The sequence below is a fragment of the Schistocerca nitens genome, chromosome 5 (assembly GCF_023898315.1).
Source record: "Schistocerca nitens isolate TAMUIC-IGC-003100 chromosome 5, iqSchNite1.1, whole genome shotgun sequence".
Taxonomy (NCBI): domain Eukaryota; kingdom Metazoa; phylum Arthropoda; class Insecta; order Orthoptera; family Acrididae; genus Schistocerca; species Schistocerca nitens.
Window position 1 is genome coordinate 18,399,187 of NC_064618.1, and position 22,366 is coordinate 18,421,552.

Genomic DNA, 22,366 nt, shown 5'->3' on the forward strand with positions numbered 1-22,366 from the left:
AACAGGCACACGCAAACGCTATGAACTCAGTCTCCGACTCGCCTTGAAGATGGCTGGGAGTTTTCTAGTCGAAATATCGCAAGAAGAATTGTCGCTGTCCTGAGAGTGCACGCCCGAAAGATGATGGAACATTATGTCCGCCCGGAAAACTTCAAGAATCACATGCTGTGTTCTGTTTGCTAAAAACTCTTCAATCCAGCCACACAGCTGGTCTGATATTCCGTAGGCTCTTACATTGTTGATCAGGTGACAGTGCGGAACTGTATCGAACGCCTTCCGGAAGTCAAGGAAAATGGCATCTACCTGGGAGCCTGTATCTAATATTTTCTGGGTCTCATGAACAAATAAAGCGAGTTGGGTCGCACATGGTTGCTGTTTCCGGAATCCATGTTGATTCCTACAGAGTAGATTCTGGGTTTCCAGAAATGATATAATACGCGAGCAAAAAACATGTTCTAAAATTCTACAACAGATCGATGTCAAGAGATATAGGCCTATAGTTTTGCGCATCTGCTCCACGACCCTTCTTGAAAACTGGGACTACCTGTGCTCTTTTCCAATCATTTGGAACCTTCCGTTCCTCTAGACACTTGCGGTACACGGTTTTAGAAAGGGGCAAGTTCTTTCGCGTACTCTATGTAGAATCGAACTGATATCCCGTCAGGTCCAGTGGACTTTCCACTGTTGAGTAATTTCAGTTGCTTTTCTATTCCTTGGACACTTATTTCGATGTCAGCCATTTTTTCGTTCATGTGGTGATTTAGAGAAGGAACTGCAGTGCGATCTTCCTCCGTGAAACAACTTTGGAAAAAGGTGTTTAGTATTTCAGCTTTACGCGTGTCATCCTCTGTTTCAATGCCATCATCATCCCAAAATGTCTGGATATGTTGTTTCGATCCACTTAATGATTTAACGTAAGACCAGAACTTCCTAGAATTTTCTGTCAAGTCGGTACATAGAATTGTACTTTCGAATTTACTGAACACTTCACGCATAGCCCTCCTTACGCTTTGACATCGTTTAGCTTCGGTTTGTCTGAAAGGTTTTAGCTGCGTTTAAACTTGCAGTGAAGCTCTCTTTGCTTTCGCAGTAGTTTCCTAACTTTGTAGTTGAACCACGGTGGGTTTTTCCCGTCCCTCACAGTTTTAATCGGCACGTCCCTGTCGAAAACGCATTTGACGATTGCCTTGAACTTTTTCCATAAACATTCAACATTGTCAGTGTCGGAACAGAAATTTTCGTTTTGATCTGTTAGGTATTCTGAAATCTGCCTCCTATTACTCTTGCTAAACAGATGAACCTTCGTTCCTTTTTTTATAATCCTATTTACTTCCATATTCAGGGATGCTGCAATGTCCTTATGAGCACTGATTCCCTGTTCTGCACATACAGAGTCGAAAAGTTCGGGTCTGTTTGTTATCAGTAGGTCCAAGATGTTATCTCCACGAGTCGGGTCTCTGTTTAATTGCTCGAGGTAATTTTCGGATAGTGCACTCAGTATAATGTCACTCGATGCTCTGTCCCTACCACCCGTCCTAAACATCTGAGTGTCCCAGTCTAGGTGCTCAGTCCGGAGCAGCGCGACCGCTACGGTCGCAGGTTCGAATCCTGCCTCGGGCATGGATGTGTGTGATGTCCTTAGGTTAGTTAGGTTTAAGTAGTTCTAAGTTCTAAGGGACTGATGACCACAGATGTTAAGTCCCATAGTGCTCAGAGCCATTTGAACCATTTTTGTCCCAGTCTATATGTGGTAAATTGAAATCTCCACCTAAGACTATAACATGCTGAGGAAATTTATGTGAAATTTATTCCAGATTTTCTCTCAGTTGTTCTGCCACTAATGCTGCTGAGTCGGGAGGTCGGTGAAAGGAGCCAATTATTAACCTAGCTCGGTTGTTGAGTATAACCTCCACCCATAATAATTCACAGGAAGTATCCACTTATATTTCACTACACCATCGCGCGACGCATATATTTTTGTAATGAGGACTGATCCTAACTATTAATTACATAATTTGTACCGATCTTTACTTCAGTTTCCCAAGAAAAACAAATAAAGTACACTAACCTAACTTTCCTCTCATGCATGTGGACAGTTCCCTTGTGCTGGTGGGTGCACCTGGGCTTTCTGTCCTGGAGGAGTGGGGTTCAAGTCCCGGAAAGGACACCTTCAATCTGAATTTCCCGCCAATTCCCAGGTGAGTGGTGAATTGGGAGAGCAGCATAACCTTGGGACTAGGAAATTTCCGCCTGGTTTGAAATTTTCACCATTTTTAAATTCCTACCATTTTTTGAATTTCCTCCGATAATTCCAAATTACTAAAAAATGGGTGGATGGGGGAGTGGGAGGGGATGGGAAGGGGTAGGGAAAACACATGATGCCATCTGTGGTGGGGGTAATTAGCTGATGAATTATTTTTGATATGAAGTTAATATCAAAAGTGTGCTAGGAGTCCTATCATCCTGCTACTGAAGGACTGATTACTGACAGATACAAATCTAAAACTGATCAGGGATCGAATCCCATACTTTTGGATGACTGATTACGATTGTATGCTGTACCTGACATCTCTAGTCTGTGAATTATACTTCATTTCTGTTGGGCTGTCCATTTCATTATTTCTGAGTCAAAATTGCACAACCTTGCGTAAAAATCTCTTTTGTGTCCGCTTAATCTACGCAGCAACAATGACAGTCACAAATCTACTGCGGATATCTATCGTAATTTTATGAAAACTAAAAATAACTGTCTCTGTCCATGAGAAAACGCAAGCAACACTCTGCTTCAACGGTAGAACATCGGAAGCATTTCCTATAACTAGCGGTGTACAGCAGGGATCTTTTCTCTTTGGCTTTAAAGATCGTGATAAGGGAGTGTATTTACATACTATATCTGATGGAAATCTTTTGAACACTGTCTGCCAAGACCAAAGTAAATACAGTTGTTATTGGTGAGCTATTGTAAGCAGGTGATACAGCTCTGTTAGTAGACTCAGAAGATGTTGTGCACTATGTAATTAATAAATTATCACATGCACGTGAAAAATTTGGCCTAAACATCAGCCTCCAAAAGACGAAGATCATGGCGCAGGGCACCATCAACCTTTCATCCTTCAGCATTGAGGGCAGTTCTCTAGAGGTAGTTGATGACTTTACCTACTTCGGATCTACAGTATGCAGCAACTTGTCTACGGACAATGAGATTACTAAGAGAATCGAAAAATAATCATCTAACGTTGCTCACTTGAAAAACAGAGTACTGAACAATAGACCGCTCACAATAGTTGAAAGTTCGCAACGGTCGTGTTTCAGCACCCTTCTCTACAGCTGTGAGACACGGCCGTCTCTTGGTAAACACGAATCTCGACTGAACAGCTTTCATCTACTCTGTCTCCCTCTGATCTCTCGAAGAGATAAAGAAGCCAACACCGAAGCCTTACAGCATTCGTGCGCTTCAGATCGGCCGACGTCTAAGGTGTCTGGGACACGTGAGGCGCACGGACCCTGAGCGTGTGGTGGAAACACTGCTGCACGGAGAAATTCAGCAGGGCGGGGGAGCCGGTGGGAAGAGGTCTGCAGAAGAAGTCTGGCCGAGGCTGGTATTCGTCCAAGTACTGGGAAAGTACTGCTAATGACCATGACAAGAGGTGGCTAACTGTGCGAAATGAGGTCTAGCCCGTAGAGGACGAACGCGCACAAGTAAGAGAAGGGAGAGCGGCTTATGTTCGAAGCCCCGCCACGTTCCACGTGCCCAGAGACTACCACTGCCGTGTGGGACTTTTGAGCCACAGACGGCGCTAAGACTCTGAGCAAAGTATGCGACTCCGTTCGTTATCCATCGAGAATGGACGGATGCCAAGGAAGCCGATCTCTTTGGTCTTCTCGGATCCGTCGTTCACCACGGCGCGCTTTGTGTTTGTTACTATCTTACTGTGTGTTAAGGCGAAATAAAATGATTTTAGTTCGATCAATAAATATTGTATTTAACTGTCTCACTTTCAGATACGCTTAAGTGGCCAGTAAAAGATGGTGTTGGGATTATTAGCCGGAATACTGTTCCCTGTACTAATTGTTTCACGTTATACTCTGCACAGCCACGACTGTTACCACGTATCATTAAGCAACTGGCTGTCTAGAATAAATTGCTCAACTGCAGAGTCCCGACGTGTACAATTTTAATAGATTCCGCCTCTTATAAGACATACGACTTTGTTCTGTACCTGTGACATACGGACAGAAATACGTACGTGGAGTGATTGGAGCAGGTCACTCTAGCGTGAGTCGCTCGACACATGTGTAACGGTTTTGATTACACGACTGCTGACATCTCTACACAGACTGCAAAACGATTGTGTTCGTTTCACTTCTGTGAGTTCTAGCGAGGTGTTCCCCATGCCATGCCACCAAAGAATTAGGAGACACACACACACAAAAATGATATCTGACAAACGTGCGTCTATAGTAGACAGCGCAGGAGTTGGTTTCACAACATGTGGAAGATTTTAACTCGTGTGCTACACGTACGGAGAAGATGGCAGAACTCATTTGAAGAAAAACACGCATACAAAAGTGAAGAAACTGTTGAGCTGAAACAGAGCAACACGTCGAGCACGCAACTGCAGGCACATGGCTGAGCGCGGCCAGCAGAAGTACTCACGAGGTTGGAGTCGCTTGTGGTGAAGGTGACCGGGTCGGCGGCTTCGACCTCCTGGCACATGAAGTCGACGTGGCCGATCACGGCGATGAGCTTGCTGTCGCGCCGGCCCAGGTCGATCAGGTTCAGCTTGAGCGTGTCCGCCGTGAACTCCACCTGCGGGCAGGTACCACGCTGCACCGGTGCTCCACATTTCAATTGTACGCTAGAGAAAGGAATGCTCGCTAAGCGTAGAGGGTGAAGGCTGCTTCCCTGCGTCCATTGCTTCTCTTGACTTTTATCAGTAACGTGTCACTACACCTGACAGACGAGACAAAAATTGTTGTCAGTTACGAAGGATATGGAACGTTATACAAATGACACAGCTGTCGATCTAGCCCTCGAAATCTGGCAGAAAATCCAAACAGATTTTGATCGTATGTAAAGTATGCTAGCGGCAAGACACAATCGATGCCTTCTCTCACCGATAGCAATGGAAATACTATCGATGACAGTGCTGCTAAAGCAGAGTTACTAAATGCAGCTTTCCGAAATTCCTTCGCCAAACATGACGAAGTAAATACTCCAGAATTCGAATCCAGAACAGCTGTCAACAAGAGTAACTTACAAGGGAACCTCCCCATCGCAGCCCCCTCAGATTTAGTTATAAGTTGGCACAGGGATAGGCCATGAAAAACTGAACACAGATCAATCGAGAAAACAGGAAGAAGTTGTATGGAACTATGAAAAAAATAAGCAAAATATACAAACTGAGTAGTCCGTGTGCAAGATATGTCACATTAAGGTACCTGTTCACTGAGGAGCACCGTGGTCCCGTGGTTACCGTGAGCAGCTACGGAACGGAAGGTCCCTGGTTCAACCCTCCCGCGAGTGAAAAGTTTTAATTTTTTATTTTCAGACAATTATCAAAGTTCATGCACTCAGACATGATCAACTTTGCTCTCCAAAATTCCAGGACATGTTCAGATTTGCTTGGACATATACATAATTTGACGGTCTACGCACGGAAACATTTGAAAACGTAAAAAACATATGTTTTGACAGAGCACAGGGAAAACTGTGCGACTGTGAAACTCTTGCATTCATTTGTTACCGTTTATGCGACAAACTCAATGTTTTCATCACTTTTTTGGGAGTGATTATCACATCCACAAGAAAACCTAAATCGGGCAAGGTAGAAGAATCTTTTTACCCATTCGCCAAGTGTGCAAGTTAGGTGGGTCGACAACATATTCCTGTAATGTGACGCACATGCCATCACCAGTGTCGTATAGAATATTTCAGGCGTGTTTTCCTGTGGAGGAATCGGTTGACCTATGAATTTGCGATCAAATGTTTTCGGCTCCTATTGGAGAGGCACGTCCTTTCGTCTACTAATCGCACGGTTTTGTGGTGCGGTCGCAAAACACAGACACTAAACTTATTACACTGAACAGAGACGTCAATGAATGAACGGTCAGATCGTAACTTTGCGAAAATAAAGTAAGTAAAATTTTTGCTCGAGGGAGGACTCGAACCAAGGACCTCTCGTTTCGCAGTTGCTCACTCTAACCACGGGACCACGGCGCTCTTCGTGTTATATAGTCTAGATGTTGGATATGTTACACTTGGACTACTCAGTTTGTATATTTTGTTTATTTTTTCATAGTTCCACACAACTTCTTCCTGTTTTCTCGATTGACCTGTGTTCAGTTTTTCAAGGCCTATCCACTGTGTCAATTTATAACTAAATCTGAGGGGGGTGCGATGGGGAGGTTCCCTTGTTAGAAGCAGACATCCTCGGAGTAGTGAAACAACTTATGTCTCTTAATAAAAGCAAGTCTTCCCATCCAGTAGGTACACCTAATGGGTTTCTTCTAGAGTATGCTGATGTAATAGCTCCCTACTTAACGCTCATATTAATGTTGATAAGCTGCAGGATTTTGGAACATATATTGTCTTCGAACATTACCAATTACCTCTCAGATAACGACCTATTGGCCCACAGTCAATACGGATTTAGAAAACATCGTTCTTGTGAAACACAATTAGATTCTTATTCACACCAGGTGTTGAGCGCTATCGACAAGGGATTTCAAATTGATTCCGTGCTTTCAGACTCCCAAAAGGCATTTGACACCGTTGCCAGAAGCTGTTTGCAATCAAATCCCGTGCTTGTGGAACATCGTCTCAGTTATGCAACTGTATTCGTGATTTCCTGTCAGAGAAACCACAGTTCGCAGTAACTGGCGGAAAGTCATCGCCTGAAACAAAAGAAATTCCTGGCGTTCCCCAACGTAGTGTTATAGGCTCTCTCCTGTTCTTTATCTATATAAACGATTTAGGAGAAAAACTGAACAGCCGTCTTAGATTGTTTGCTGATATGCTGTCAGTTATCCTGTAGTAAAATCACGAGGAGATCGAAACAAATCGCAAAACGATTAACAAATCTCTAGGTACAAAAATTGGCAGTAGATTCTAAATAATGAAAAGTGCGAGGTCATCCACATGAATGCTAACAGGAATCAGTTAAAACTTCGGTTACACGATAAATAAAACAAATCTAAAGGCCGTACATTCAAATAAATAGTTAGGAATTAAAGTTGCGCACGACTTATATTGGAAAATACACACGGACAATATTGTCGGGAAGGCGAAGCAAAAACTGCGTTTTACTGGCAGAACACTTAGAAGATGCAACAGATGGGCCTGAAGAAACCGCCTGCAGTACGCTTGTCCGTCCACTTTTGGAGTACTGCTGCGCGGTGTGTGGGATCCGTACGAGATAGGATCGTCGGAGTACATAGAGAAAGTTCAAAGAAGGGCAGCACGTTGTGTGTTATCGACAAACAGGGCAGGGAGTGTCGCGGACATGACAGTGCTTGGGATGGACATACTTAAAACACACGCGTTTCTCGTTGCGGCGCGATCTTCTCACGAAATTTCAGTCACTCACTTTCTCCTCCGAATGCGAAAATGTTTCGTCGACAGTGACCTACATAGGGAGGAACCATCGTCGTAATAAAACAAGGGAAATCAGAGCTCGCACGGAAAGATATAGCTGTCCGTTTTTCTCGTGTGCTGTTCGAGGTGGAAAGACAGAGAATTATTGTTATTTGACGAACCCTCTGGCAGGCCGTTTAGTGTGATTTGCAGAGGATCCGTGTCGACGGACATGTAAATATAAAGTAATCAGAAACATCAGAAGGAAAATAGATTAACGCTTAACTGTAACAAAGCGGAAAGCATACAGTTTCTCGCATGGAACTCATGTAAAAGAAATCATGTTGTCCGAAAGTGGTCAGACAGTCAGTGAATGTGCTGGGCAGAGACTGCATACTGTACTCTCCATTACAACAATGATCTCCAGTGTCTCTAACACTGAAAAGCGAAGGCTTGTTTGGTCAGGTTACATTCCCTCTCGTCTGCTCTTATACGGAGGGGGCGGAATCAACTGAAGCACCCAGGAAATACGGTGGGATGGCGGTGTAACTTGGTGCACGCCGACACCGTTGGCGGATGTGTAAGTGATCGGATCCTCAATCCTCTGTGGCAGATGGAGCGGCCACCAGCACGCATTAGCGTTAGTATTAGGCCTGGCAGGATCTCGAACAGCGTGATTACTGTGAAAGACGCGGAGATGCTGCGCCCTCGTGCGAGACAGCGCTGTCTGCAGTTGACAGAGCTTGAACGCGGCCTCACTGTGCGCCTCCATTTGGCCGGCCGGTCGAGTCACCCAGTGGGTGTCGGGATCCGAGCGGCGCCAGGCCGTGTGCGCGACGCTGGCCAGGTGCGGGAGGGCAGCCACACCCGTCTTCGAGGTGTCGGTGGACCACGTCCTGCCGCCGCAAGTCAGAATCGCCGTATCGAGGACCGATCGCATCGTAACGGTGCCCTTCACATGTCTGCCCGCCACCTGGCAACGAGTGACAAAATGCCTGCAATGCTCTGTGCCATCCCGAACCACTAGTCGGCCGAGTCCAGCCGTGAACAGCCGCTCTGCGGCCGCCCTCGCCGCCCTCGTCAGCGAGTATGGAGGTTGCCTGGCCTGGGCTGGCCTGGCGTTAAGTCTCAAGTCTCAGAGAAAAGTCGTTTCTGTGTAGGCGATGTTCAACTTGGTCGATAAGATGGTTCAAATGGCTCTGAGCACTATGGGACTTAACATCTGAGGCCATCAGAACTACTTAAACCTAACTAACCTAAGGACAACACACACATCCATGCCCGAGGCAGGATTCGAACCTGCGGCCGTAGTGGTCGCACGGTTCCAAACTGAAGCGCCTAGAACCACTGGGCCACAACGGCGGGCGCATCCCAGTCGGGATGTGGAAGGTGACGCGACTGATTTCTTCGCTGGGGAGCTTCGATTTCGCCTGTCCTGTTGCGCTGATGACATGCGGGAAGGGAGAGTCCCCGTCGCACCAGTCTCAGGTTTGGCGCTGAGAGGGCCCGCTGGCCCTGGACAGCCCGTCACAAACTGAACATCAGGTCAAGCGTCGAAACAGGAAGAAGAAGAAGAAGAAGAAGAGCAAAATAGAAACAGAGCAGCCGGGAACGCAGATGGCGTCGTAGTTAAGTGGTTACGGTGTCGACTGCCAAGCGGCCGAGCTGTGTTCACATTTCCCTCGCACGAATGTTTATTTATTTATTTTATTTTTTGCTGTTCGCTTTAATGAAATTTGCATCTGTGTCGTGGTGTAACGTCCGTTTGGAACAGGTAGAGACCTATAATGACAGTTAATTCTGCATAACTACTCTACTAGCAGTGGAAAGGCTTTCGAATGGGAACCGCAAAGTTCTGATGAGAAGGCGACAAGTCAGCCGAATCCTCCACTGGTAAACATGCCTTTTGTGTCATACACGGCATTACTGACAGTACGTGTGTCATTTGATAGGAAGGTCTTTTCGGTGCACCTCTTTTCTACAACTGGAGGTGAGTGAGATGTGGCTCGTTGCCCGATATACGTAGATGTTCGTATAAACGTGAATGTGATCAATCGCAAGAAAATGATGACCTGTAACAAATGAGCACAGCAGTTTCACAATAACACACTTTCTCTGTGCTCTGTCAAAACATACGATTTGACGTTTTTGAAGTTGCGTTCAATTCTGGAAATTTGACTCTTGAATTTCCTTGCTGTAACGTCGTTCACAACCCTTTATTTGTTGTTTTTATTTCTGTGAGACATCTATGTGACATCTCGCCAGCTCTTACTATTCATCACATTTACTTGCGACTGTAACGTATTCTTACATTACTCTTATTCTAAAACCAATCTATAGAATGACAGCTGCCATGACTACAGAAAGAGAACAAACATTTCAAGAACCGGACGGACAGTTGATAATGTTGTGAGGAAGAAAAAGATGCAACGACCGAGTTTTGAACACGGCTCGTACTGCCATTTTTTTGTTTTTCTTGTTTCGCTTTTTTAAATGTCATTTTGTTCGTTATTGGCCGTTGTATTTGTTCGGAGCGGACATCCCATGACGATTGTTCAAGTTCATCATTAATCGTTGATCCACGGACTTTTTGTTGCAGAGGGCAGATATTCCTCTGTCCGAGCCCGCTGAGCTACTGGCCGACACCACTTGGCAGTTCAACACCGTGACCACTTAACCCACGACGCCGTTACTGTTAGAGGTTGCTCTTTCTTGAACGCCTTGCTCTCAGACAGTTCGCTGCTTCTATTTTCCTTTTCTTTTCACAGTTCAGTACACCTTCTTCCTGTTTTCGTGTTTGATCTGCGTTCAGAATGTGTGGGAACTTTCTCTTGTCAGACGGGAGCTGTCCTGCATCTATGTACAGCTATGTACAGCGCCCCCACCTATCGGAACTTCATGTAACTACAGGAGCTGAAGCGGAAATAAATTCCGCCATTTTTTTACCGAAATTTGCGAGAAAAAATGTATTGCATCACTTATTCAACAGCCATTGTACGGGTGCATTAAAATCCTGCCGCAGCATTTGCAACGAAGTGTGAGTGTTTGAAGCGTCCCTAAAAAGCAGTGGAGATCACGTAGTACTACGTACAGAAAGCTGCTTAAGAACTGCAAATTATAGCAGTGATATTTATGGGGAAAATGTAAGTCTCTAGTTAGTTAGTTACGTGTTCCATTGACCAGTGTCACGGGCCGGCCGATGTGGCCGAGCGGTACTAGGCGCTTCAGTCCGGAACCGCGCTGCTGCTACGGTCGCAGGTTCGAATCCTGCCTTTGGCATGGATATGTGTGATGTCCTTAGGTTAGTTAGGTTTAAGTAGTTCTAAGTTCTAGGGGACTGATGACCACAGATGTTAAGTCCCACAGTGCTCAGAGCCGCTCCCCCCCACCCCCAGTGTCACGGAAATAGATGCGTTGCTCTTATCACAGTAGACAAGAAATTGAAATTCGCGGTGATAAAAATTAACGCTGCATGTGAGGTTATTTGAAAAGACTCAATATCAACGGTGATCGTAAACTTTCTACCGACAAAGAGACTCACCCCCCCCCCCCCAGATGCAAACGAAATTTTAGAGGAAATCTCAGTTTGCCAGTATGTACGTTTCCCAATCATACACTCGTCATCAGAGGAGACTTTAGTTGGGAAAGTTACACTTTAGTAGATGGTGGACGTGGCAACACACCATCACAACCACTATTCTCTGAAACCTACGTACAACTCACTGCAGAAGTGTACTGGATATAACGGCAACAAATAGACGTGGCCCCTTGAGGACGTCCACACTCAAACTGTTGTCAGCAGTGAAGACGAGGTCAGAGCAGCAATGATCACCAAAGTGGAAAGGACAACTAAAACAAACAGTAGGATTTATAAGTTCAGCAAACTAGATAAAGAGTCAATAACGTAATATCTCAATTAGAAACTTAAAACATTTATATTTGTATAGGAGGCTTTAGAAGACTATGGTCAAAGTTCAAAAAAAGAATGGTTGACCATGCACATTACAGATATGAATGTACCTAGAACAACAATTCATGGAATGCAGTCACCGTAAAGAAATTTCTAAAGAAACAGAGACTACTGCGTAGTTTGTGTAAAACAGCCCCTATAGTTTCATAAAGTTCCGATACGATGCTGAATAAAACGCCTTTGAGTGTCCGGAAGACAAAGCGAAAAGCTCTCAACGACTACCGTAACAGAATATTATCGAAGAAACTCTCACAACACCTTTCGCATGAAAGAGTTGCGTAACGATTCGGATACACGGTTCCAGTTTTATGGCACCATACGATAAGCTTGTTGATACAAAAAAAAGCGTATGGGGCCTGAAGATGGCAAAATGAATTGCCGAAACTGGGAGCGTTCAAAATAAAATAACCTAATGTCTACTGCTGTTGGTAATATTTTATGACTTAAGAAAGAAAGAAATTCTGGTCGTATGGTTGGTTGATTTGGAGGAGGGGAGTGAATAGAGAGGCCATCGGTCCCATGTGCACCTGCTTAGCTGAGTGGTAACTTGCTCGCTTCCCACGCTGCGGGCCCAGATTCGATTCCCGGCCAGGTTGGAGATTTTCTCCGCTCGCGGACTGGGTGTCGTGTTGTCGTCTTCATCATCACTTCATCCTAATCTTCGGCACGCAAGTGGGCGTCGACTGAAATAAGACTTCCTCTTGGCAGCCGAACCCGGATACGCCCTGCCGGCCAAAAATGCCATACGATCATTTCGTTTTATCAGTTCCATCGGATTAGGGAAGGATGGGAAAGGAAGTCAGCTGTGCCCTTTCAACCGAGCCATCCCGGCATTTGCTTGAAGTGATTTAGGCATATCACGGAAAACCTAAATCAGGATGGCCGGACGCGGGTTTGAACCGTCGCCCTCCCGATTGCGAGTCCAGCGTGCTAACCACTGCACCGCCTCCCTCGGTGTGGTCACATGTAAAGGCTGTCAGTGGTGTCCATGGGTGTGCATGTACTTATGAATGAGACAGAAACAAACTGAGGGTAGGAAAGTAAAAGCGTACATGGTGAACTCCATATTCAAATGTTTCTCTAAAAAAAAAAAAAAAAAAAAAAAAAAAAAGTTTCATTCTCGCAGCACCGTAAAGACGGATGGTTCTGTGAAGAGCTGAAATCGCTAAAATTGAACAAAGCTCAAGGCGCGATTGAATCCCTGTCAAATTCTATACCTGTCGCTTACAACTTCATACACAACAGTAAGGAGAAGTGGGCTACAGAGTGTGGTTGCAGGGAAGCTGGGCAGCAGCAGAACACTTACTTATCTTGTATTTCTCTCAAAATACGAATGGTGCAACAAGAAATTGAGTCCAGCTCATACAATAATAACAAGGATGTTGGGACGGAGACTCGGCGGCGCCTGCGTGGCGTCCCGTAGGGAAGTGACCGCGAGTGCGCGTGGGCGCGCACCCTGGGCTCTGCCAGGGCCTGCTCGGCCGCTGCCGGCGTCACACAGAAAACTTGCACTTTCGTTGCCACGATGTCCGTGGCGTGGTATCGATATGTGACGCCACAGTACCAGTCTTGCGTTTGAAATAGTCCGTGTTTTAACCGTAAGGTAGCAAAGATGTCTCGAACAAAAAACCGTGTCCAGCAGTTGGAAGAGACCACAGCTTACATCTGTCTGTAGTAACAGTAGCAGAACCGATCCACAAAACTAACACTCAGTATCCTTCACATCCATTTGTTGTAGTCTTTGAACATATTCAGTAATGAGGTATCTAGAACAGAATGATGTTCTCCATGTGAACTGGCATTGGTTCAGAAATGTAGATTATGTGACACACAACTCACACTTTTCTCTCGTGACACCCTGAAAGCCGTCGGTGAAGACAGTGACGTAGGTTTGGTGTTTCTTGACTCCCATAAAGTACCTGACTTAGTACGCTTATTGTCGAATCTATAATGCTACGAGGTATTGTGTGAAATTTTTGGCAGTTTTGAGGATTTCCTGATAGGAACGATGCAGCACGTCGTCTCAGACGGAGACTCTTCGATGCCTCGGGGAGGCGTACTTCAAAAATGCTCAAATGTGTGTGAAATTTTATTGGAGTTAACTGCTAAGGTCATCAGTTCCTAAGCTTACACACTACTTAACCTAAATTATCGTAAGGACGAACACACACACACACACACACACACACTACACACACATGCCCGAGGGAGAACTCGAACCTCCGCCAGGACCAGCCGCACGAAGCGTACTGGGGCCGTTGCTATTCACGTTAAATTTTAATGGCTTTGAGGACATCTCCTCCATTGGAGACAGATCTGGCGATCGAGCAGACCAACGCAACAAAAAAATGTCTCTGAGCACTATGGGACTTAACATCTGAGGTCATCAGTCCCCTAGAACTTAGAACTACTTAAACCTAACTAACCTAAGGACATCACACACATCCAAGCCCGAGGCAGGATTCGAACCTGCGACCGGAGCGGTCGCGCGGTTCCAGACTGAAGCGCCTAGAACCGCTCGGCCACACCGGCCGGCCCAACGCAACATGTCGACACTCTGTATACCACACTGGGTTACAACAGCGGTATGGTTCAAATGGCTCTGAGCACTATGGGACTCAACTGCTGAGGTCATAAGTCCCCTAGAACTTAGAACTACTTAAACCTAACTAACCTAAGGACAACACACACATCCATGCCCGAGGCAGGATTCGAACCTGCGACCGTTGCGGTCGCGCGGTTCCAGACTGTAGCGCCAGAACCGCTCGGCCACCAGCGGCCGGCACAACAGCGGTATGTGGGCGAGCGTATCCTGTTGGAAAACAACCCCTGGAACGCTGTTCGTGAATGGCAGCTCAACAGGTCGAATCACCAGACTGATGTGCAAATTTGCAGTCAGGGTGCGTGGAATAACTGCGACAGCGCTGCTGCTGTCATACGAAGTCGCGCCCCAGACCGTAACTCCACGTGTAGGTCCGGTGTGTCTAGGCCGCAGGGCCCACACACGGCCGTCACCGGCACTGACGCGGAGCCTGCTTTCACCAGACAACAGGACAGACCACTCCTCTCTCCAGTCAGCTCTCGCTCGCTTCATACCACTGAAGTCGCAAACGGCGGTGGTCGGGTGTCAGTGGAATGCACGCTACAGGGCATGTGGCTCGGAGCTGTCCTCGAAGTAACAGATTTGTAACAGTTCGTTGTGTCACTGTGGCGCGAACTACTGCTGGAATTGCAGTTCGATGCAGCAGAGGCCCACGCCAGACACTACGGTTTTCCCTCTCCAAGTGCCACAAGGCTGTTCAGAGCCTGGTCTTCCTGCGACCGTACATTCTCCTGACCACCGCTGTCAGCAGTCACGCTCAGTGGCTACATTTCTGCCAAGACTTTCTGCAATACCGTAGACCAACTCAGTGAGTTGTTGATAATGGCGTCTTTTTCGCGTTAGAGGCATTCTTGACTAAATATCACGACCGTAACAGCGTGCATTTAAGGCAAACATGATTTGCATCGTCCTAGTGGCGTGCTAGCCCGATTCTCATGCAACTGGGGTGAAATCTGAACACATGTCTGAGATGTACAAATGCGCCTACTAAATGCAGATGCGGTGTGCAGGGGCATGTAGGCCGCTCTGCAACCGCTTCTACCTCACGTCGCTCCTCAGCTGCCTGAGCGCGACCCGCATCCCCTGGGCCACCGAGGACAACTGCTTGGCAGCAGCGGGAATCGAACCTGGCTGGCTATCTGCGCTGACGACTCAGCAGCGGAGTCAGACTTTTAGCAGTTTATGTCCACATGAAATGGAACACCCACACAGATAAGCCACGCTGTACACTGCAGTTCAGGGGTACCGTACTACGGAAATACAATCGGCGGGAACCGTGCCGAATAAGACTAACAGGCGATATTGAACGAAAACAAACAATGCCAGCACGACTGGTAACGGGTTTGAGTCTGACAAAGATGCTGAAGAAAGAGACCTGACGGACTTGACGGAAACCATCCCGAGATGGCCTACTCGCAAAGTTTCAGGAAACAAAATTAATAGAGGAATCTAGAAAATACTAGAAACATCTATGTACACTTATTACAGTGTGGACACAGGTGTATGAACTTCACAGTGCTTTTCAGATTACGAATGTAGATGTAGATTAATGAGCAATATAGGCAGGCAGTACCGAAAGACATTAAAATAACAAATTCGCAATACTGCGAAGAAGGAGAGAAACAGGAAATTGGTTTAATATATGTTAACAAATGTTAGTATGATATTATTTATCTAGGACCATTACGTGAAGGTAAGGACTATTAGTTTTCCGCTGGCGTATTCTAACGCGTCAAGATTTCTCACCCTTTGTATCTGTGGTGTTATTTATACACATAATAACAATGCTGTCATCAAACTTTATGCACTCTTTCTGGTACTATGGATTAGTCCTATTCGCTACACAGGCACCTGTTCCTTTTGGAATGAGGTTTTTGTCCACCAGGAATGGAACTAATATATAACTGACTCTATATATTGTCATCCGTGTTTTCTGCAACGTGAATGCTGAAAGGATTACACCACGAAGCCATATTCCGAACTTCTCCACATCATAAACCTCTTGTACCACAACTCTGTTTGTTTTTCCTTTATTTTCATTTTATACCTATTTATGCCGCTCTTCGGCCATAGAAAAGACATACAGTACAATAGGAATACAAACATAATAAAATAAACGATGTCGTTCACTGACGCACTGCTCGGATAATAAAACGTTCAACACTGCACACAACGGAGAATACAGAAAGTCACACGTGAACGAAGGACCTCGGACGGAGAGACACTGATAAACTGACGGGACGACGAACACGAGCACTGCAGCGACGATCTCCGGCGCACGAAGACGCACAGTTCACACAGAAAAGACGGGGGCCTGTGAGAGGGAAGAGCGAGGGTAGGTGGGAGAGGGGGAGGTGGCTGGTGCCAGTGGGAGAGACGAAGAGAGGGGGAGGGGAGAGGGTAGGGGTGTGTGTGGAAGCCCGGTGAGGGGGCAGGGGGGGAGGGGACGGAGACCAGGGAAAGAGGGTGCCCTGGAGGAAAACACAGGAGGAAGGGGAGGATCAAAGCTGGTAGGAGGGGTAGATGCGGGGGACGAGTGCATCATCAGGAAGGGGGAGCCGATGGAAGCCACCTCGGGCACGGGTACGGAGTGTGGCAAGATGAAGAGCGGGTGGGATGCAGGCGTGGCAGCGGATGGAGTGGGAAAGGATGGGAGAGGGATCAAGTTTTCGGGAGGTGTAAAGGATCCGTATCTGTTCAAAGAAAAGAAGGAAGTGTGGGAAAGGAATTAAGTCGTAGAGGATCCGCACAGGGGAAGGGAGGCGGATGCGATAGGCGAGGCGGAGGGCACGGGGTTCCAGGATTTGAAGGGATTTGTGGAAGGTACGAGGGGCGGAGATCCAGGTGGGATGGGCATAACTGGGATAGGGCGGATGAGGGATTTGTAGGTGTGGAGGATGGTGGAGGGATCCAGACCCCACGTGCGGCCAGAAAGGAGCTCGAGGAGGTGGAGTCGGGAGCGTGCCTTGGCTCGGTTTGTCTGGAGATGGGGCGGTCCAGGAGAGGCGAGGGTCAAGGGTGACGCCAAGGTACTTGAGGGTGGAGGTAAGGGTGATAGGACGGCTTTGCCTACAATGATCGCCTGGGTCTTGGAAGGACTGACCTTGAGCAGCCACTGGTTACACCAAGTGGTAAACCAGTCAAGATGGGATTGGAGAAGGTGATGGGAGCGACGCAGGGTGAGGTCGAGGGCAAGGAAGGCTGTGTCATCGGCGTACTGGAGAAGGTGTAAGGGTGGTGAAGGTGGAGGCATGTCCGCCGTGTAAAGAAGGTAGAGAAGGGGAGAGGACAGAACCTTGGGGCACACCGGCGGAGGGGTAGAAGGTATAGGAATATGTGTCGTGGATGGTGACATTGGAAGGATGGTGGGAAAGGAAGGAGGCGATCAGACGGACAAACAACTCTGGTTCCTCAGCTAACCAGAGCATTCAAATGGTTCAAATGGCTCTGAGCACTATGGGACTTAACATCTGTGGTCATCAGTCCCCTAGAACTTAGAACTACTTAAACCTAACTAACCTAAGGACATCACACACATCCATGCCCGAGGCAGGATTCGAACCTGCGACTGTAGCAGTCGCGCGGTTCCGGACTGAGCGCCTGGAACAGCTAAACCATCGCGGCCGGCCAGGGCATTCCTAACTTTTCCTCGTGCCTACACCGTTCTAATACAATCAGTTTCACGTGACATCCTTTCACTAATTTTAACAAAAGAGTAAAAGAGACCATAACAAATGATATTTCAAAGCAGTACAGAACAGTTCAGTAAGTAGATATAATTACACATTAAACATGTTTTCAGAGAAACAAACCTTTTCAATTGCACAAGGGCGATTAAAAAGTTTCCATCAGAGGACGTTGCTGCAGCGTACATGCAACGTCACGCAACCACGATGCGGGTAACGGGTATCGACATGTAGGCAGGGGTATTCGTGTCTTTCCGATGTATTTGCGGCAAATTTGGGAAAGTAAACTATGGCGAATGTTGTAACCAAGTACACTAAAATAGGACGAACGCGCTGTTATTCTTTTCTTGGCTGTCGAAGTACAAACAACGGCAGACATCCATCGGATAGTGAAGAATGTGTATGGCCCAACACCACCCTTGTGGAGTGGTCGTGCTGCTGCTTCGTGATAACGAACGTTCCCGCCGTGGTGAACGTCGTCATCCAGAAGTTACGCCAACTCGAGTGGCAGATACTAGAACAGCCGCCCTGTTGCCCTGACCTCTCCCCGCGCAATTATCAAGCCTCCGGACCCTTAAAAATGGCCTCGAAGCGTCGACGATTCCTGCCAGACGATGACGTGCTGCAGGCAGTTGCGGACTTGTTCATGTGGCACGACACACACGGTGTTTTGCCAAACCTTCAACTTTCTGCCTTCAACCTGGTGCGTCGGTAGGAGGGTTGCTTCAATGCTCACGGTGATTTTGTCTGACTGGTATTTACAAACCTGTCTTACATTAGCTCGGATGCAGGAAAAATTCATTTCCTCACGTAACTTTGTCTAAGTTCCACGTTAACTGTTTCTACATTAGCCGAGACGGAACCGCGGGACTGCTACGGTCGCAGGTTCGAATCCTGCCTCGGGCATGGGTGTGTGTGTGATGTCTTTAGGTTAGTTAGGTTTAAGTAGTTCTAAGTTCTAGGGGACTTATGACCTAAGATGTTGAGTCCTATAGTGCTCAGAGCCATTTGAACCATTAGCCGAGAAAACTGCAGCAACAATGTGTGTTGTTGTCGTAGCCGTTATTTATAAGAGATTGTCAAGTGATCTTTTTCCCCTACTGAGTGGAATCGACACTTAGTATAATTGTGTTTGGGGCGTCGTAGCACTTCTTATGTCCAGCGCTAGCAAAGTTACGATAACGACTCAGACGTCGACAGAAACCTTGCGTTTACTTGATAAAAACAATATCAGATGCGTCTAAAGCTCTTCTCATCATTTACGACACTAAATTCAAACGGGCACGACGCGCTGAAGAGCGTTTTCTTATCTTATCTCCCTACCAGTACGCTTACAGCAGTTCAGCTTCCCAACGTGTAAGGTAAACCGACTACTTTTTTTGCACGTAGTCGGATTTTCCATGGCGCGCCAGTAATGAGAATTCAGAAGGCTCCCCATTATTTGATTCGCAGAGGAACGTCGATTAAGGTTCGCCCGCCGCCGAACACAACAGGCAGTGCACAAGGGATGCGGCCTCCGTTAGGTTTGCGGGTGGAAATGCGGGCTTGATACACGGACTCCCGGTCCTACACAATCACCGCTGAGAGAATACATATCTTCTCGGTATCGATGCTGCGTCTGCCACGCGTAAAGACGTCCTTTTAATGACACGTGCTATAAAAGGTTCATTACATTAGCGAAATGACGAAAAGAATATTTGATTACTACGCACAGTTTCCTACACAGAGAAGCGCTCGTAGCAAAAGCCACTGGAATGGATTTGAAATGAGTTATGGACAAGACCTTTAAATTCACAAATTACGTTAAGAGCAGACCTATCTAGTCAAGACGTTACGCTCAAATACGTAACGAGGAAACCTCCTTCTTCGCACAGAACGCCTCTGGCCATTCAACGGAGAATACTTACCAGCGTCTATGAACTTAAAGGTGCAGTGCTGTAGTTATTTGAGCATGTAAACAAATCGAATTTGTTGCTGCATTAAAAAACGAGCTTCGAGAACATACATTTCCTTTCTGATTTATTTGGAATACTCAAGAAGACAAATGCTACTCTGTAAGATAATAATACAAATCTCCTTACCGCCACAAACACAATTTCAGTCTTAAGAAATAATGTCGAGATATGATTGAGAAAAACAAAAAATGGTTCAAATGGCTCTGAGCACTATGGGACATAACTTCTGAGGTCATCAGTGCCCTAGAACGTAGAACAACTTAAACCTAACTAACCTAAGGACATCACTCACATCCATGCCCGAGGCAGGATTCGAACCTGCGACCGTAGCGGTCGCGCGGTTCCAGAATGTAGCGCCTAGAAGTGCTCGGCCACACCGGCCGGCTGAAAAACAACAGAAAGAAATTTTGAAATGTTTGTACTTACTTCTAAACGTACACTTAGTAACAGAATTGACTACCATTTAATGTAGTTGAAAGAGAGATTGGACGGATATTTCCGCACACTGGATATAAACCAGCGTGACTGGACAAGAAATCCTTTCGCGCTTTCCACTACTTGTGAACTTCTAGTTGTTGAAGGGGAGGAACAGGCAGAGCAGAAGAACAACCTCACTTTAGAACCTAAGTGTCAAGAATCTGACTTACAGAACTTCTGGATTTCTATTCAGCATCATTATCCTCACCTACGTAAAGGAGCACTGACCCTTTTGTTGCGGTTTTCTCGGCTAATATAGAAACAGTTAACGTGGGAATTAGGATCCGAAATTAGGATCCAAAATTACATGAGAAACTCCCCAACTGACCTCCCTTGTATTTGCTGGGAACATGGCTCAATGGATAGTAGGTCAAAACTGAACACAGATCATGCATGGAAACAGAAAGAAAGTGTACTGAACTGTGACAAAAAAGTAAAATAGAAACAGTCAACAGTCAACAATCCTAGTTAAGAAGTGTAATACTGAACGAAGTTGAGCTGACTCGTCGTCGTAGTTCCCACAGTCGGCCCTCAACCGTGACGCGGCTCTGACACGTGGCGTGCTGCACAACACTCCGCACGTGTGTTTGTTTACTCGCTGCGCAGGGTACTGTGTTCGTTGTTGTGAATTCGAGCTGTCACTAGACATGGCGTTCTCTTACCACCAAGCGACGGTGAAACTCACATTCGACGATTCCTAGGCTCGTCCAAAGGCTTATGGAACTGAATAGTTTTGGAGAGTGACATGCTTGGGGATGTGAGTAGTTGGACTAAGACACTGTCACCCCACTCTGCATTGCTGCCAAATTTCTTCAAGATGGGGGATCCAAGATGGCGGCCATAGATATGGGAATGTCGCAAGGACCTCATGGTGGGTAGTTCAAATTTCGGCGGGAAAATGGGCCAGGTCGACTAACCTAATACATCCAAAAACCACCTCTTCCTTGGAATTGGTGGGTAAAGATTTAGCCCATGCTGGGCTTCTGGGTAGGATGGATGTAAGTATTTATTTTGCTTGCATTGTTTCTTTAAGCAATGTGTGTTATCATAGGCAGTAGCTCCACCCAGTGGGTTCACCATGAGGTCTGAAGTCCAAACTGCCCCAGTACACAGTACCACCACCAAAGGGCGTTGTCGTCCCTCCCATTATGTAATCCAAGATTGTGGTCTGGGGAAAGAATGGCCAGAAAAGGTCTGTCTGTGTCCAGATGTTGGAGAGGAAGGAGTGTACTTTATTTTCAGTGGGAAGTTGGAACAGTTTATTTAGGGATGGATTTCACGTAGTTTATTTACTATGCTGATACAAAACACTCGTCCTGACGTGCTTAGGGTCACAATAGTCTACAGACCGGGGAATTACTAGTAAATTACCGAAATAGTGCAGTACACTGATATACATACACACAAACTACCAAATTGTTAAAATAATGCATATAAAAGTCTCTGCAAACATGCTCACTAATTATAAACTGTCGGAATAATGCATCGCACAGCCTACAGATGTGTTCACAAAATAATGCGGTACACTAATGTACAGACACGTTCACTACGAGCAAAATCGTAGAAATAATGCATGCATAACACTCTGAAAACATGCTCCCATCACTTAAACGGCAGAAGTAATGCAGAGTACAGAAGGTCATTTCATGTAAATAAGCTTTCAAACTATCATTAAGAAATTTGGCTGTGACACGTCAGTGATCTGTACCCTACAGTGGTCCAAGGCAGAATGATGTGTCAGGCACACACATCAGTCCAACCTGTCCCACATTCGAGACGCATATGGGAATACACATGTTTACTGCAGCTGGTGCTCATCGCCTTTGTACCTGTGGGTCCAGCGCCAGCCTAACTGCCAAGTGAGATGTCTGCCTACTGATTCACCATCGCAGGTGCAAGTAAAAGGATGTCAGTGTTATACTGACATCTCATGTCTATGCAAATAACAGCCAAGTCTCCCTCTGGACACGCTATAGAAATCCTTTGCAATGCTTTCAGAAACTGTTTACGAAAATATCCGAGAATAACACTGAATGCATTCTTCCTAGTGAACCTAATGTGGCACCCCACCCATCACGTGAATCCTTCCTGGATATCATG

The 22,366-nt window shown here is 46.3% G+C and overlaps 1 protein-coding gene across 5 annotated transcripts in view; it reads right to left on the bottom strand.

Moving 5' to 3' along the window:
* Positions 1-22,366, bottom strand: part of LOC126260117 (neurexin-1a) — a 2,420,624-nt gene that overhangs the window by 714,653 nt on the left and 1,683,605 nt on the right. For all 5 annotated transcript variants that reach the window (XM_049957356.1, XM_049957358.1, XM_049957357.1 and 2 more), the window contains exon 8: positions 4,658-4,810. In XM_049957356.1, coding sequence (XP_049813313.1) covers positions 4,658-4,810 — 153 coding nt within the window. The remainder of the gene's footprint in view (positions 1-4,657; positions 4,811-22,366) is intronic.